General features: G+C 47.3%; 1 protein-coding gene across 1 annotated transcript in view; it reads right to left on the bottom strand.

The window, feature by feature from the left end:
• CEP135 (centrosomal protein 135) overlaps positions 1 to 13,959 on the bottom strand; it is a 445,305-nt gene that overhangs the window by 319,090 nt on the left and 112,256 nt on the right. Inside the window, exon 5 of the mRNA XM_030191406.1 lies at positions 602 to 686. Coding sequence (XP_030047266.1) covers positions 602 to 686 — 85 coding nt within the window. The remainder of the gene's footprint in view (positions 1 to 601; positions 687 to 13,959) is intronic.

The following is a 13,959-nucleotide window of genomic DNA, read 5'->3' as shown; positions in this document are numbered from 1 at the left end:
TTGTGCGTCAGGTAGGCTATTTTACATAGAACAAACCTTCTCCTTAAAATAAGACAGCCAAATCAGAGGCAGACAGGAGACCTATTCCAACTTTATTAGTACAGTCAATAACTGAGGAAAGTGAATGAACCAGTTTAAACAATTTAGATGTATCCAGACTATCTGGCTTGTCTCCACTAATTTAGAAAAGTACTCCCTTTTTGTTTGAACCAAGAGTTGTCTATAACAATTAACTTTTAACCTCCAACTCTGCCCATTATGTATAGTAGGATTCTTCTGCCATAACCTCTCTAATTTCCTACATTCTCTCTTTACTAATAAAAGTCCCTTTGTAAACCATTTATCTGACTGCCTAACAATTTTGCATTTAGTTTTGAATGGAGCAATCTTGCCTAACACTTGAACTGTAACAGAGTCCCAATAATCCAGTTAAATATTTTCCTCACTATCATCATCATCGGACAGAAACATATCCACCCTATTCCAGAAATCATCAACCTTTCGACTCATAGAAACAGTTTTATTAATAGCAGAAAGGATTTTCAAGCAATAGGAAATATTTCATATGAAAAAAGTTATATAGATTCCCATTTCATTTCACCTGTTTACTGAGATGCTTTAGCTCCTGTTCTGATACTTCCAGTTTGTCTTGCAGCATAGCTACATCTTGCTGAAGTTCCTGAATTCTGAAAATCATTTAAAAGTTTATTCACCAGAGACCACTGGACAGCATTCACATCAGAACAAGATCCTGACAATGGTCTGTCAGGTTACAAAAGAACTTGCCTACTAACATTTCTCAGAAAAAGATTTGAATAAAAAGGATTATTTAGAAAAAAAAATACATACCTAATTAAGTTTTAGCATCAAACTATAGGCCATGTTGAACAAATGCTTAATAATTACATATTCATAAGTGCTGACACCCACTTCTTGTTCAGTCTCGGTATAGAAAGGCACTGCTATTAAAATCATTATAAAATGCAAAAGGAGCCTTCTGTAATTCAAGTAATTATCACATTCTTCCAGAGTCATAAGTGTTTATAATTTAATCGTCACAAACTAGGTTTCTACATTGGCATGTTCTAATCTGTGCCACCTTCCTATTAAAACCTCAGCATGAAGGAAGGGCACCAAAATTTCTTTGCATCTGCTTTTATAATGATAAGCAGATGTTAAATGAGTTTTCGCTGATGTCAGGACTCTGACAAACCAAGAACTGAAGAAGTCAATCAAGAATAGGTGCTTTTTATTTTTCTGTTTGCAATATTCCTTCTGAGTTGACACGAGCAAAAATTTTTCTTTGCAATCAAAAACTGTCCTTTACATTACCCTGTAAGCATTTCCTATGGATACAAACACAAAAGGTGCACACATACGCATTCAAGTGCATGCACACATACAGCCATTTGCAGGGAGGTTGGAAAGAATTCCATGAGCCATACTCTGCATGCTTTCTCTACTTGTTTATCTGTAGTTAAATTACATGTTTGTAGCTACTTGGAATTTTACTCAGCTACTGGATGTTTAGAGCAGTTTAGAAGGATCACTGATCCCCCCCCCCCCCCCCCTCCAACAATATGAGCACTACTCCTTAAAAAAACAAAGGACAGTAGGAGTAATTTTGAATACAGCAGGGAAGGACCTCTTTACAGTCTACCAGCTGTCCCATCCAGTACTGAGGCAGCCTGGACAGAGAGAAATCATATTAATTTGCTAATTCTGTTTAACTTTGGTTCAGTCCTGTAAAGTGGTAGAATGTCATCTGGTTTTAATTACTCAAATGTCTAGCTTTTGCTAGACTAGAGGTTAGAAAGGTCAGCGAGAAATAAAACTTTCTTTGTCCCTTTTTGAGTGATGGATTGTTAAGGCTAGTTCATAGGCATAATAATAAACCACATCTGGATGCCATTCTAAGCAAGGCATACTGGACAGTCTCGAGGGGATCAGCAAGCAGGCAGTTTTAAAAGATTAGGCTGAATGCTGTTTAGAGAGAAGGAGATAGTTTAGATTTAAATAATTTCTTGATAATTTAGACTTTGTCTTATAAGGAATTCTGATTTCTGCTTATTTTAAAATATGTTTTATTCTGTTTACTTAATAAGTTCTATTTCTCTATGTAAAATATCTTTTCAATTCAGTGTCTGACTTTCAAGTGAGATTTGTCTGCAGTTTAAGAGGTCATCTGGTTTGAATTATCCACAGTCCTAGCTAGTTCTGTGTATGAAGCTAAAGGTGAAAGAGATCAGGAAAAGTCAACTCTTTTCCTTGATTGATTATAGTTAAGTGTAGGACTGGCCCCTTAATGAATGCCAAAGCCCAGTTAGTATGAGTTAACCAGGAATCTGATTATGTGAATAATAATAAAATGCAGGAGATAGGTGCCACATTGTCTAGTTTGAGAGGCCCCAGGTCGTAGGTCAGTTTAGGAAATATCTGAAACCTATGTAACTGATATTTTGAGTAAATGTGTAGAGATAATTAGTTCAAGACAGGGTAATCAATCTATTCCTTACCATCTGGTGAGAAAGGGGGGCTAGAGGGGTTTAGGACCATATATAAATGAGAACAGAAGCAGCTTATACAACAGACATGAGACGAGAGAGACAGGAGAGCCAAGACACAGAGAGACGAGAGAAAGAGCTAAGACACAGAGACACAAGACACAGAGAGTTGAAGAGAAGGAGAGAGCTAGCGCTGATGTCCTACTTTGTTTGCTGGCAAATAAAGAAGACTTCTCTCTCATTCTGGTGTGTGGTGTTTGACTCCTGAAGTACCACAGATTCTGCTAACAATAGTGGTAATTCCTGCATCAGTACCTCTGTTACTGATGGTATTATGTACACAGAATTCATCCCAGGGAATTATGTACCAACAATATCAAAATAATACACCCCAAAAATCATATAATGTATTAAACCAAATAGCATTTGCAGTATTCTGGAAATATATCCAGGTACTTGACACTTGGCTCCCAATCAGCCCTAGCTCCAGGGTCCAGAATCTTACTGTTGGCTATGTGGAAAGTGATGTTCAGGAGCACTGAAACAAATCCTGAGGATACTGGCAACCATGAAATGTTTTACCTATCAATATTTTTGGTAGATTGCCAAATGCCACTAGGCTTAAGCTCTACTAGCCTTTAGTTTACTGTTGAGTTACCAAACATGTTTGGAATATGTATTATCTATACCTTATTGTTAAAGCAGAAGGCTGAGAATCAGGAAAGTCAGAGTTCAAAACCCATTGCCACCCCTTGAAATCTTGGATAAGTCACTTAACCCTTCACACTGTCTCAGGTACAAACTTAGACAAAGCCTTTCAGGGTCAGGAACATACCTAATGTACTTGAATGTAATTGTCTTGAGCTATGACTGAGAAAGGTGTAATTTAAATCCAAATCCAAAATCCAGTGCCAGCCATACTGTGAAGTAATACAAAAACACTATAATTGTCACTCAAATCACAGCATAATAGACGTGACTTCTACAAGTCACACAAGGGCCTACCAAGGAAAAGCAGCTCCATAAACAATACATCAATAGACCTATTGGAAAACTAAACAAACCAGATCAGTACAGATCAATCCTAAACAGACAAGCAGTATTAACAGAAAGCCTGGCTTCTTGGTCTCAAATACAAAACCTACTACGCATCAAACTTCTCTGTTAAAGGCAGCCAACTCTGGAACGCCATACCAAGATACATCCGAACAACCATCGAACACCTACTCTTCCGAAAGTTGCTGAAAACCTACCTCTTCAAACAAGCCTATCCAAATGACCCAACTTAATTCGCGAACCACTCCTCTCCACCTATACTACCAATACCTTAATCCCTCCTACCACATCCCATCCTATTGTCCTACTCCACACAATTGTGCTCTCTCTATGATACTTTGTTACCAAACATTTAAGCCACACTGAACCTGCTATTGTCCTGCTCCACACAATTGTGCAATCTCTATGATACTTTGTTACCAAACATTGTAAGCTATCTCTGTGACAGTTTGTTACCAAACATTGTAAGTTGCACTGAACCTGCTATCGAGCGGGAAAGAGCAGGATATAAATGCTACAACTAAATAAATAAATTAATTCACACACACAGAACAGAGATAGAACCTCACAAGTAACCGCAAACTAAAAACAGAAATATGTAGACAAATATTAAACTAACACCCAAGAAACCAGATTCTGCATACAGTGCAACACAGGGAGAGAAAGCGAATGATACATACCTGTAGCAGGTGTTCTCCGAGGACAGCAGGCTGATTGTTCTCACGACTGGGTTGACGTCCACGGCAGCCCCCACCAACCGGAACAAAACTTTGCGGGCGGTCCCGCACGCAGGGCACGCCCACCGCGCATGCGCAGCTGTCTTCCCGCCCGTGCGCGACCGTTCCCGCTCAGTTGAATGACAAGCAAAAATGAGTAAAACGCAACTCTAAAGGGGAGGAGGGAGGGTAGGTGAGAACAATCAGCCTGCTGTCCTCGGAGAACACCTGCTACAGGTATGTATCATTCGCTTTCTCCGAGGACAAGCAGGCTGCTTGTTCTCACGAATGGGGTAGCCCTAGCTCTCAGGCTCACTCAAAACAAGAACCCAGGTCAATTGAACCTCGCAACGGCGAGGGTATAAAAGAAATTGACCTACGAAGAACAACTAACTGAGAGTGCAGCCTGACCAGAATAAATTCGGGTCCTGGAGGGTGGAGTTGGATTTAAACCCCAAACAGATTCTGCAGCACCGACTGCCCGAACCGACTGTCGCGTCGGGTATCCTGCTGGAGGCAGTAATGCGATGTTAATGTGTGGACAGATGACCACGTCGCAGCTTTGCAAATCTCTTCAATAGTGGCTGACTTCAAGTGGGCCACCGACGCTGCCATGGCTCTGACACTATGAGCCGTGACATGACCCTCAAGAGTCAGCCCAGCCTGGGCGTAAGTGAAGGAAATGCAATCTGCTAGCCAATTGGAGATGATGCGTTTCCCGACAGCGACCCCTTTCCTATTGGGGTCGAAAGAAATAAACAATTGGGCGGACTGTCTGTGGGGCTGTGTCCGCTCCAGATAGAAGGCCAACGCTCGCTTGCAGTCCAATGTGTGCAACTGACGTTCAGCAGGGCGGGTATGCGGTCTGGGATAGAATGTTGGCAAGACAATTGACTGGTTAAGATGGAACTCCGACACCACCTTTGGCAGGAACTTAGGGTGAGTGCGGAGTACTACTCTGTTGTGATGAAATTTGGTATAAGGAGCATGAGCTACCAGGGCCTGCAGCTCACTGACTCTACGAGCTGAAGTAACCGCCACCAGGAAAATGACCTTCCAGGTCAAGTACTTCAGATGGCAAGAATTCAGTGGCTCAAAAGGAGGTTTCATCAGCTGGGTGAGGACGACGTTGAGATCCCATGACACTGCTGGAGGCTTGACAGGGGGCCTTGACAAAAGCAAGCCTCTCATGAATCGAACGACTAAAGGCTCTCCAGAGATGGCTTTACCCTCTACACAATAATGGTAAGCACCTATCGCACTAAGGTGATTCCTTACTGAGTTGGTCTTGAGGCCAGACTCTGATAAGTGCAGAAGGTATTCAAGCAGGTTCTGTGCAGGACAAGAACGAGGTTCTAGGGCCTTGCTCTCACACCAAACGACAAACCTCCTCCACTTGAAAAAGTAACTCTTTTTAGTGGAATCCTTTCTAGAGGCAAGCAAGACACGGGAGACACCCTCAGACAGACCCAACGAAGCAAAGTCTACGCCCTCAACATCCAGGCCGTGAGAGCCAGAGACTGAAGGTTGGGGTGCAGAAGCGCTCCGTCGTTCTGCGAAATGAGAGTCGGAAAACACTCCAATCTCCATGGTTCTTCGGAGGACAACTCCAGAAGAAGAGGGAACCAGATCTGGCGGGGCCAAAAGGGCGCTATCAGAATCATGGTGCCGTGGTCTTGCTTGAGCTTCAGTAAGGTCTTCCCCACCAAAGGTATGGGAGGATAAGCATATAGGAGGCCGGACCCCCAATGGAGGAGAAAGGCATCCGACGCTAGTCTGCCGTGTGCCTGTAGTCTGGAACAGAACAGAGGCAGCTTGTGGTTGGTCTGAGAGGCGAAAACGTCCACCGAGGGGGTGCCCCACTCTCGGAAGATCTTACGTACCACTCTGGAATGGAGCGACCACTCGTGCGGTTGCATGACTCTGCTCAGTCTGTCGGCCAGACTGTTGTTTACACCTGCCAGGTATGTGGCTTGGAGAAGCATGCCGAACTGGCAAGCCCAACGCCACATCCCGACGGCTTCCTGACACAGGGGGTGAGATCCGGTGCCCTCCTGCTTGTTGATGTAATACATTGCAACCTGATTGTCTGACCGAATTTGAATAATTTGACAGGACAGCCGATCTCTGAAGGCCTTCAGTGCGTTCCAGACTGCTCGGAGCTCCAGGAGGTTGATCTGAAGATCTTGTTCCTGGAGGGACCACAGTCCCTGTGTGTGAAGCCCATCGACATGAGCTCCCCACCCCAGGCGAGATGCATCCGTCGTGAGCACTTTCGTGGGCTGTGGAATTTGAAATGGGCGTCCCAGGGTCAAATTGGGCCGAATGGTCCACCAGTGCAGCGAAGTGCGGCAACTGGTGGAGAGGCAGATGACATCTTCTAGATTCCCGGTGTCTTGGAACCACTGGGAAGCTAGGGTCCATTGAGCAGATCTCATGTGAAGACGAGCCATGGGAGTCACATGAACTGTAGAGGCCATATGACCTAGGAGTCTCAACATCTGCCGAGCTGTGACCTGCTGAGACGCTCTGGTCTGGGAAGCCAGGGACAGGAGGTTATTGGCCCTCGCTTCGGGAAGGAAGGCCTGAGCCGTCTGAGTATTCAGCAGAGCTCCTATGAATTCCAGAGATTGGACTGGCTGGAGATGGGACTTTGGGTAATTTATCAGAAACCCCAGCAGCTCCAGGAGTTGAATAATGCACTGCATGGACCGGAGAGCTCCTGCCTCCGAGGTGTTCTTGACCAGCCAATCGTCGAGATATGGGAACACGTGCACTCCCAGCTTGCGTAGATACGCCGCAACCACCACGAGGCACTTGGTGAACACCCGTGGGGCAGAGGCGAGCCCAAAGGGCAGCACACAATACTGAAAGTGCCGTGTGCCCAGGCGGAATCTGAGATACTGTCTGTGAGCTGGCAGTATCGGGATGTGAGTGTATGGTCCTTTAAATCCAGGGAACATAGCCAATTGTTTCTCTGAATCATTGGCAGAAGGGTGCCCAAGGAAAGCATCCTGAACTTCTCTTTGACCAGGTATTTGTTCAGGCCTCTCAGGTCTAGGATGGGGCGCATACCCCCTGTTTTCTTTTCCACAAGGAAGTACCTGGAATAGAATCCCTGCCCTTCCTGCCCGGGTGGCACGGGCTCGACCACATTGGCGCTGAGAAGGGCGGAGAGTTCCTCTGCAAGTACCTGCTTGTGATGGGAGCTGAAGGATTGGGCTCCCGGAGGACAATTTGGTGGAGGGGAGGCCAAATTCAGGGCGTATCCGCACCGCACTATTTGGAGAACCCACTGGTCGGAGGTTATAAGAGGCCACGTTTGGTGAAAAAATTTTAACCTCCCCCCGACTGGCAGATCGTCCGGTACGGACACTTTGATGGCGGCTATGTTCCCATGGATCCAGTCAAAAGCCCGTCCCCGGCTTTTGCTGTAGAGGCGCAGGGGGCTGCTTAGGCGCACGCTGTTGACGGGAACGAGCGCGCTGGGGCTGTCCCTGTGCCTGATGAGGCCTTCGGGCCGGCTGGGTGTACCTACGCTTGTTGTAGGCATAGGGCGCAGCCTGCCTGGCCCGGGAAAAACGTCCACCTGCTGAGGTGGATGCTGAAGGCGCCCGTTGGGAGAGCTTGTCGAGGGCGGTTTCCCGCTGATGTAGTTGGTCCACCAACTGCTCGACCGTCTCACGAAAAATATTATCCCCCCGGCAAGGGACATCAGCCAGCCTCTGCTGGGTGCGGTTGTCCAGGTCAGAGGCACGCAGCCATGAGAGCCTGCGCATCACTATACCTTGGGCCGCAGCACGAGATGCCACATCACAGGTGTCATATATACCCCTGGACAGGAACTTTCTGCACGTCTTCAGCTGCCTGACCACCTCCTGAAAAGGCCTGGACTGCTCCGGGGGGAGCTTGTCGACTAGGTCCGCCAGTTGCTTCACATTATTCCGCATGTGTATGCTCGTGTAGAGCTGGTAGGACTGGATGCGGGTCACGAGCATGGAAGATTGGTAGGCCTTCCTCCCAAACGAGTCCAGAGTGCGAGACTCCCGCCCCGGGGGCGCCGAGGCGGTATCCATCGAACTCCGTGCCCTCTTGAGAGCAGAGTCCACGACCGCCGAGTCATGAGGCAATTGAGGCCGCATTAACTCTGGGTCCGAGTGGATCCTGTATTGGGACTCCGCTTTCTTGGGGATGGTGGGATTAGATAATGGTCTCAACCAGTTCCGAAGCAGTGTCTCTTTAAGGACATTGTGCAACGGCACCGTGGAGGACTCTCTAGGTGGTGATGGATAGTCGAGGACCTCGAGCATATCAGCCCTCGGCTCATCCACAGAGACCACGGGGAAGGGAATGCAAATCGACATATCCCTGACAAAGGAGGCAAAGGAGAGGCTCTCAGGTGGCGAGAGCTTTCTCTCTGGTGAAGGAGTGGGGTCGGAGGGAAGGCCCACAGACTCCTCTGAGGAGAAATATCTGGGGTCCTCCTCCTCCCCCCACGAGGCCTCTTCCTCGGTGTCGGACATGAGCTCCTGTAGCTCAGACCTCAACCGGGCCCGGCTCGACTTCGAGGCACCGAGGCCTCGATGGCGTCGTCGAGCGGTGGATTCCCGTGCCGGCGGGGATGAAGCTCCCTCCATCGACGTCGACTCCACCTGCGTGGCAGTCGAGACCGGCGCCGCAAGCGGCGTCGGAGGCCTCGGCACCGGGCTAGAGCACGCCGGCGCCTCCATCAATGGCGCCGAGGGCGCAAGCACCCCCGGCGCCGGCACAGTCTGGCGCATCAGCCCTTCCAGGATCCCCGGAAGGATGGCTCGGAGGCACTCGTCCAGGCCCGCTGTCGGGAAAGGCGAGGGGCCGGTAGAGGTTTCGGTGCCGAAAGCTGGTCGGGTCCAGGAGACGGCACCGAAGTGCTGGCACCCTGGCGTGACGGTACCTCTAATACAGAGGGGGACCGCTCCTCCCGGCGCTGCTGCTTCCTCGGCGTCGAATCATCTCTGGCGCCGGGAGCCATATGCGCCGTGGGCGACCGATGACAGTGCTTTTTTGTCTTTTTCCGGTGCCCGTCATCGGCGCTCGGTGGTATGGAAGAGGAGGAGGTAGATTCCCCCTCGGCCTCGAGTCCGACAGGGTTCGGTCCCGAGGGCCCTGGGTAGAGGGAGTGACCGGGGCCGATTGCCCACGCGGCCGCTCACCCCTGCCGTCTCCGGAAGACCGGCGGGCCCTGTGCTCCTGGGGTCGGTGCCGATTTCGTGGACATCGGTACCGGCACCGAAGATCCGGCCGTCGACACCGATGCCGTCGAAGTCGACGTTGAGGGGCCGGCGCAAGTTCCAAAAAGACGGTCCCGTAGAACTTGCCTCGCCACCTGTGTCCGTTTCCGTAAACCGAGACACAAGGTGCACGTCTTGGTATCGTGCTCCGGCCCGAGGTACTGGAGGCAGCAAGCGTGAGTGTCGGTCTGCGAGATATGCCGGCCACACCGACCACACTTCTTAAATCCACTCGGGACCTTCGAGGACATCGACGGAAAAATTGCGTCGGCGAAGTTAAAGTCGTCGATGTTGGCGGTAAAATTCACACCTCGAAAAATAACTCGACCGCGCGGCCACAAGGCCGCAACGAGACGCCCCCACTAAAAAGACGAAGGAAAACAAAGTTCTTTTTTTTTTTTTTTTTTTTTACCAAAATAAAACAGCGAATAAAACAGAACGAAGAAAAACTCGCGGCGAACGCACGATCCGGTTTCCGGGGCTGACAGAGAGAGAGAGACAAACGCGGCTCTCTCCAGCGCGGAAAAGAAAAGACTGAGCGGGAATGGCCACGCATGCGCGGTGGGCGTGCCCTGCGTGCGGGACCGCCCGCAAAGTTTTGTTCCGGTTGGTGGGGGCTGCCGTGGATGTCAACCCAGTCATGAGAACAAGCAGCCTGCTTATCCTCGGAGAAACAGTGATACACATCCCTCTGTACTTTGCAAAATATAAAGACAGCAGAAACAAATTTCAAACACTGACAAATTCCAATCACTACACATTACAAATTAACAAATACAAATAAAAAATGGAAAATAAGAAGATACCATTTCACTGGGCTGATTCAAAAAATTTTTCAACTAGATTTCATAGGTCAGAAAGGATGCCTATTCTGTCCTGGTCTGAGGAAGGTGGTTTTCGTCACAAACAAGTCAAAATTGTATTAAAATTAGTCCAATAAAAAAGGTATCACCTTATTTCCATTTTTGATTTGCATTTATTAACCTTTCTTAACACTGCTACCACAGTATTTATCCTAAAAACATTTTTTTTTAACTATGTTGTTTGGCCATTTACTTTTTCTAATTGTGCTGACCCCATTACATGTTAAGAAACCCTTGAATCGAATAGGCTAAAAATTCTGCAGGACACAAAACACATCTTACAATCCCTATAGATACAAATTCCATGTGTAAAGGGGAAAAGGACAGTGATAGGGGTGTACTACCATCCACATGGCCAGGATGAACAGAAATATTATCAGAAATTAAGGAGATTAACATTCTCGAGAATACAATAATAATGAGTGGTTTCAATTACCTCGATGTTAACTTGGCAAATGTAACAATAGGGAATGCAAGGCAGGTAAAATATCTTGATGAAATCAGGTTGACTTCATCAAGGAATTTTGCCTGCCTTGCATTTCACCTGCAGTGCTGCTTTATGGAGCAGCTGGTTCAGGAACCAAGAAGAGGGGGAACAATTCTAGACCTAGTCCTTAGTGAAGCACAAGATCTGGTGCAGGAAGTAAAAGGTGCTGGGGCCACTTGATAACAGTGATTATAACATGACCAGATTTCATATAATCTCTGGAGTAAATATACACAGGAAATCCAATATGTTAGCATTAACTTCCAAAAAGGAGACTATGATAAAATGAGAAGAATGGTAAAAGAGGAGCAGCTGCAAAGGTCAAAAACTTACATCAGGAGTGGAGGCTATTCAAAAATATCATCCTGGAAGCCCAGACCAAATATATTCCATGTATTAAAAAAGGAAGGCCAAATGACAGCCAGCATGGTTAAAAGCAGGGGTGGGTAAACATTAAAATTTTTTTTATAGCAATGGGTAATCACGATTAATCAGGGCATGCATTTTGGACATTTCTATTGCCCTTTCCTATTGAACACAATCATCTCTTTCTCTCATGCACCCTTACCCAGCCTTCACCCAGATTATCTCATTTCCCCTTCTCCAGCCTTCACTCAGGTTCTCTCATCCACCCCCCCCCCCAATTGTTTTTCAACACAGAACCATCATCCTCTTCCTGCGTTTACCTGAAGGACAGGGCTCGGGCTCCGGATTTTTTTCTTCTTCCTTGGCATTCCCCCAAAAGTTATTTTTCTTTCCCTACACAGCCGGGCTTTGCAGATACTTGAGCCACACTGTGCGAGAAGTTGGGGAAGTCTCGCAGGACTTGAAATCGTGAGATTTCCCCAACATCCGGCATGACACGGCTCACTATCCCATATTCACCAGTTCTCCTTCTCCGTTTAATAAATGACGGACATTTAGTTCTACCTGGCCCTAAAACTGGCTCACCTAGATTCCATTCGCCACTCCCTTTGATTGGAATTTCCTCCTGTTAGATATCTGTGCATAAAGCGAAGATACTTACCTGTAGCAGGTATTTTCCAAGGACAGCAGGCTTCATAATCTCACAAGTAGGTGACGCCGATCCACGTTGCCCGGTCCGGCATTTTGGCAAAGCTAAAAATAGAGCTTTGTGGAGCACGAGCTACACTCCACCACGCGTATGCGAGTGCCTTCCGTCCCATTGCACGAACACGGTTTCTTAATTTTAATACTAAAGTAAAAAATAAAGTGCAAACAACCAAGAAGACAACTCCAAGGGGAGGTGAAAGGGATTATGAAAATATGAAGTTTGCTGTCCTCGGAGAATACCTGCTATAGATAAGTATCTTTGCTTTCTCCGCGGACAAGTGGGCTTCAATCTTCTCACAAGTGGGAAATCCCTAGCATCCAGGCTCACCCAAAACAAACACAGTCAACTGGGCCTTGCAACGGTGAACACATAACACAGATGAACATAAAACTACAAACAATCTGAATGAGGGTGTAGCCTGGAACAGAATTGCCAAGCAGGGTGGAGTTGGATTGTAGACAACAAACAGATTCTGCACCACTGACTGCCCAAACCGACTGTCAGTCGGGTATCCTGTTCAAGGCAGTTATGGGATGTGAATGTGTGCACTGAAGACCACATCGCAGCCTTGCAAATTTCTTCAATGGAGGATGACCTCAAGTGAACTACCAACACAGCCATGGCTCTGACACTATGAGCCATGACATCACCCTCCAAGGCCAGCCTAGCCTGAGCATAAGTGAAGGAAATGCAATCTGCTAGCCAAATTGAAATGGTGCAATTCCCGATGGCGAATCCCATCCTGTTGGAATCAAAAGAAACAAAAAGCTGGGCACACTGTCTGTGGGGCCCTGTCCACCCATGTAATAGGCCAATGCTCTCTTGCAATCCATGGTGTGCAAACTGCTTTCACCAGAATGGGCATCAAGTCAGAGAAAGAATGTTGGCAAGACAATCAACAGGTTCAAACGGAACTCTGACACCATCTTTGGCAGGAACTTCGGGTGCATGCAGAGAATTACTCTGTTGTAATGAAACTTAGTATAAGTTGCATCCACTACTAAGGCCTGAAGCTCACTGACCCTATGAGCTGAAGTAACAGCCACCAAGAAAATGACCTTCCAGGTCAAGTACTTCAGATGACAGGAATTCAGTGGTTCAAAAGGAGCTTTCATCAGCTGGGTAAGAATGACATTGAGATCCCATGACACTGGTAGAGGTCTGACAGGGGGCTTTGACAAAAGAAACCTCTCATGAAGTGAACAAATAAAAGCTGTCCAGAGATGGGATTAGCTTCTACACGTTGAGGATAAGTACTAATTACACTAAGGTGAACCCTTACAAAGTTGGTCTTGAGACCAGACTCTGACAAGTGTAGATGATACTCAAGCAGGTTCTGTGTAGGGCAAGAAAGGTGCATCTCACACCAGATGGCAAACCTCCATTTAAAAGAGTAACACCTCTTAGTGGAATCTTTCCTAGAAGCCAGAAAGACTCAGGGAGACACCCTCTGAAAGACACAAGGAAGCGAATTCTAGGCTCTCAACATCCAAGCTATGAGAGCCAGAGGCTGGAGGTTGGGATGTAGCAGTGACCCCTCAATCTGCATGATGAGGGTCAGAAAACACTCCAATCTCCACGGTTCTTCAGAGGATAATTCCAGAAGAAGAGGGAACCATACCTGCCACAGCCAGTACAGCGCAAACAGAATCATGAGTTTCAACAAAATTTTTCCCACTAGAGGCACAGGAGAATACACATACAGAAGACCTGTCTCCCAACTGAGGAGGAGAGCATCTGACGCTAGTCTGTCATGGGCCTGAAGCATGGAACAGAAATGAGGGACATTGTGGTTGATCAGAGTGGCAAAAAGATCCACTGAGGGGATGCCCCACGCTCAGGAGATCTTGTGGGCTATGTCCATATTGAGAGACCACTCGTGCGGTTGCATTACCCTGCTCAACCTTTCAGCCAGGGTATTGTTTGCATCCGTCAGATAAGCGGCTCAAAGGAACATGCTGTGTTGTCGAGCCCAATGCCATATATGG

This window comes from Microcaecilia unicolor, chromosome 2, assembly GCF_901765095.1.
Source record: "Microcaecilia unicolor chromosome 2, aMicUni1.1, whole genome shotgun sequence".
Taxonomy (NCBI): domain Eukaryota; kingdom Metazoa; phylum Chordata; class Amphibia; order Gymnophiona; family Siphonopidae; genus Microcaecilia; species Microcaecilia unicolor.
Note: the sequence above shows the minus strand (reverse complement) of the source record. Positions and strands in the feature narration are given on the sequence as shown.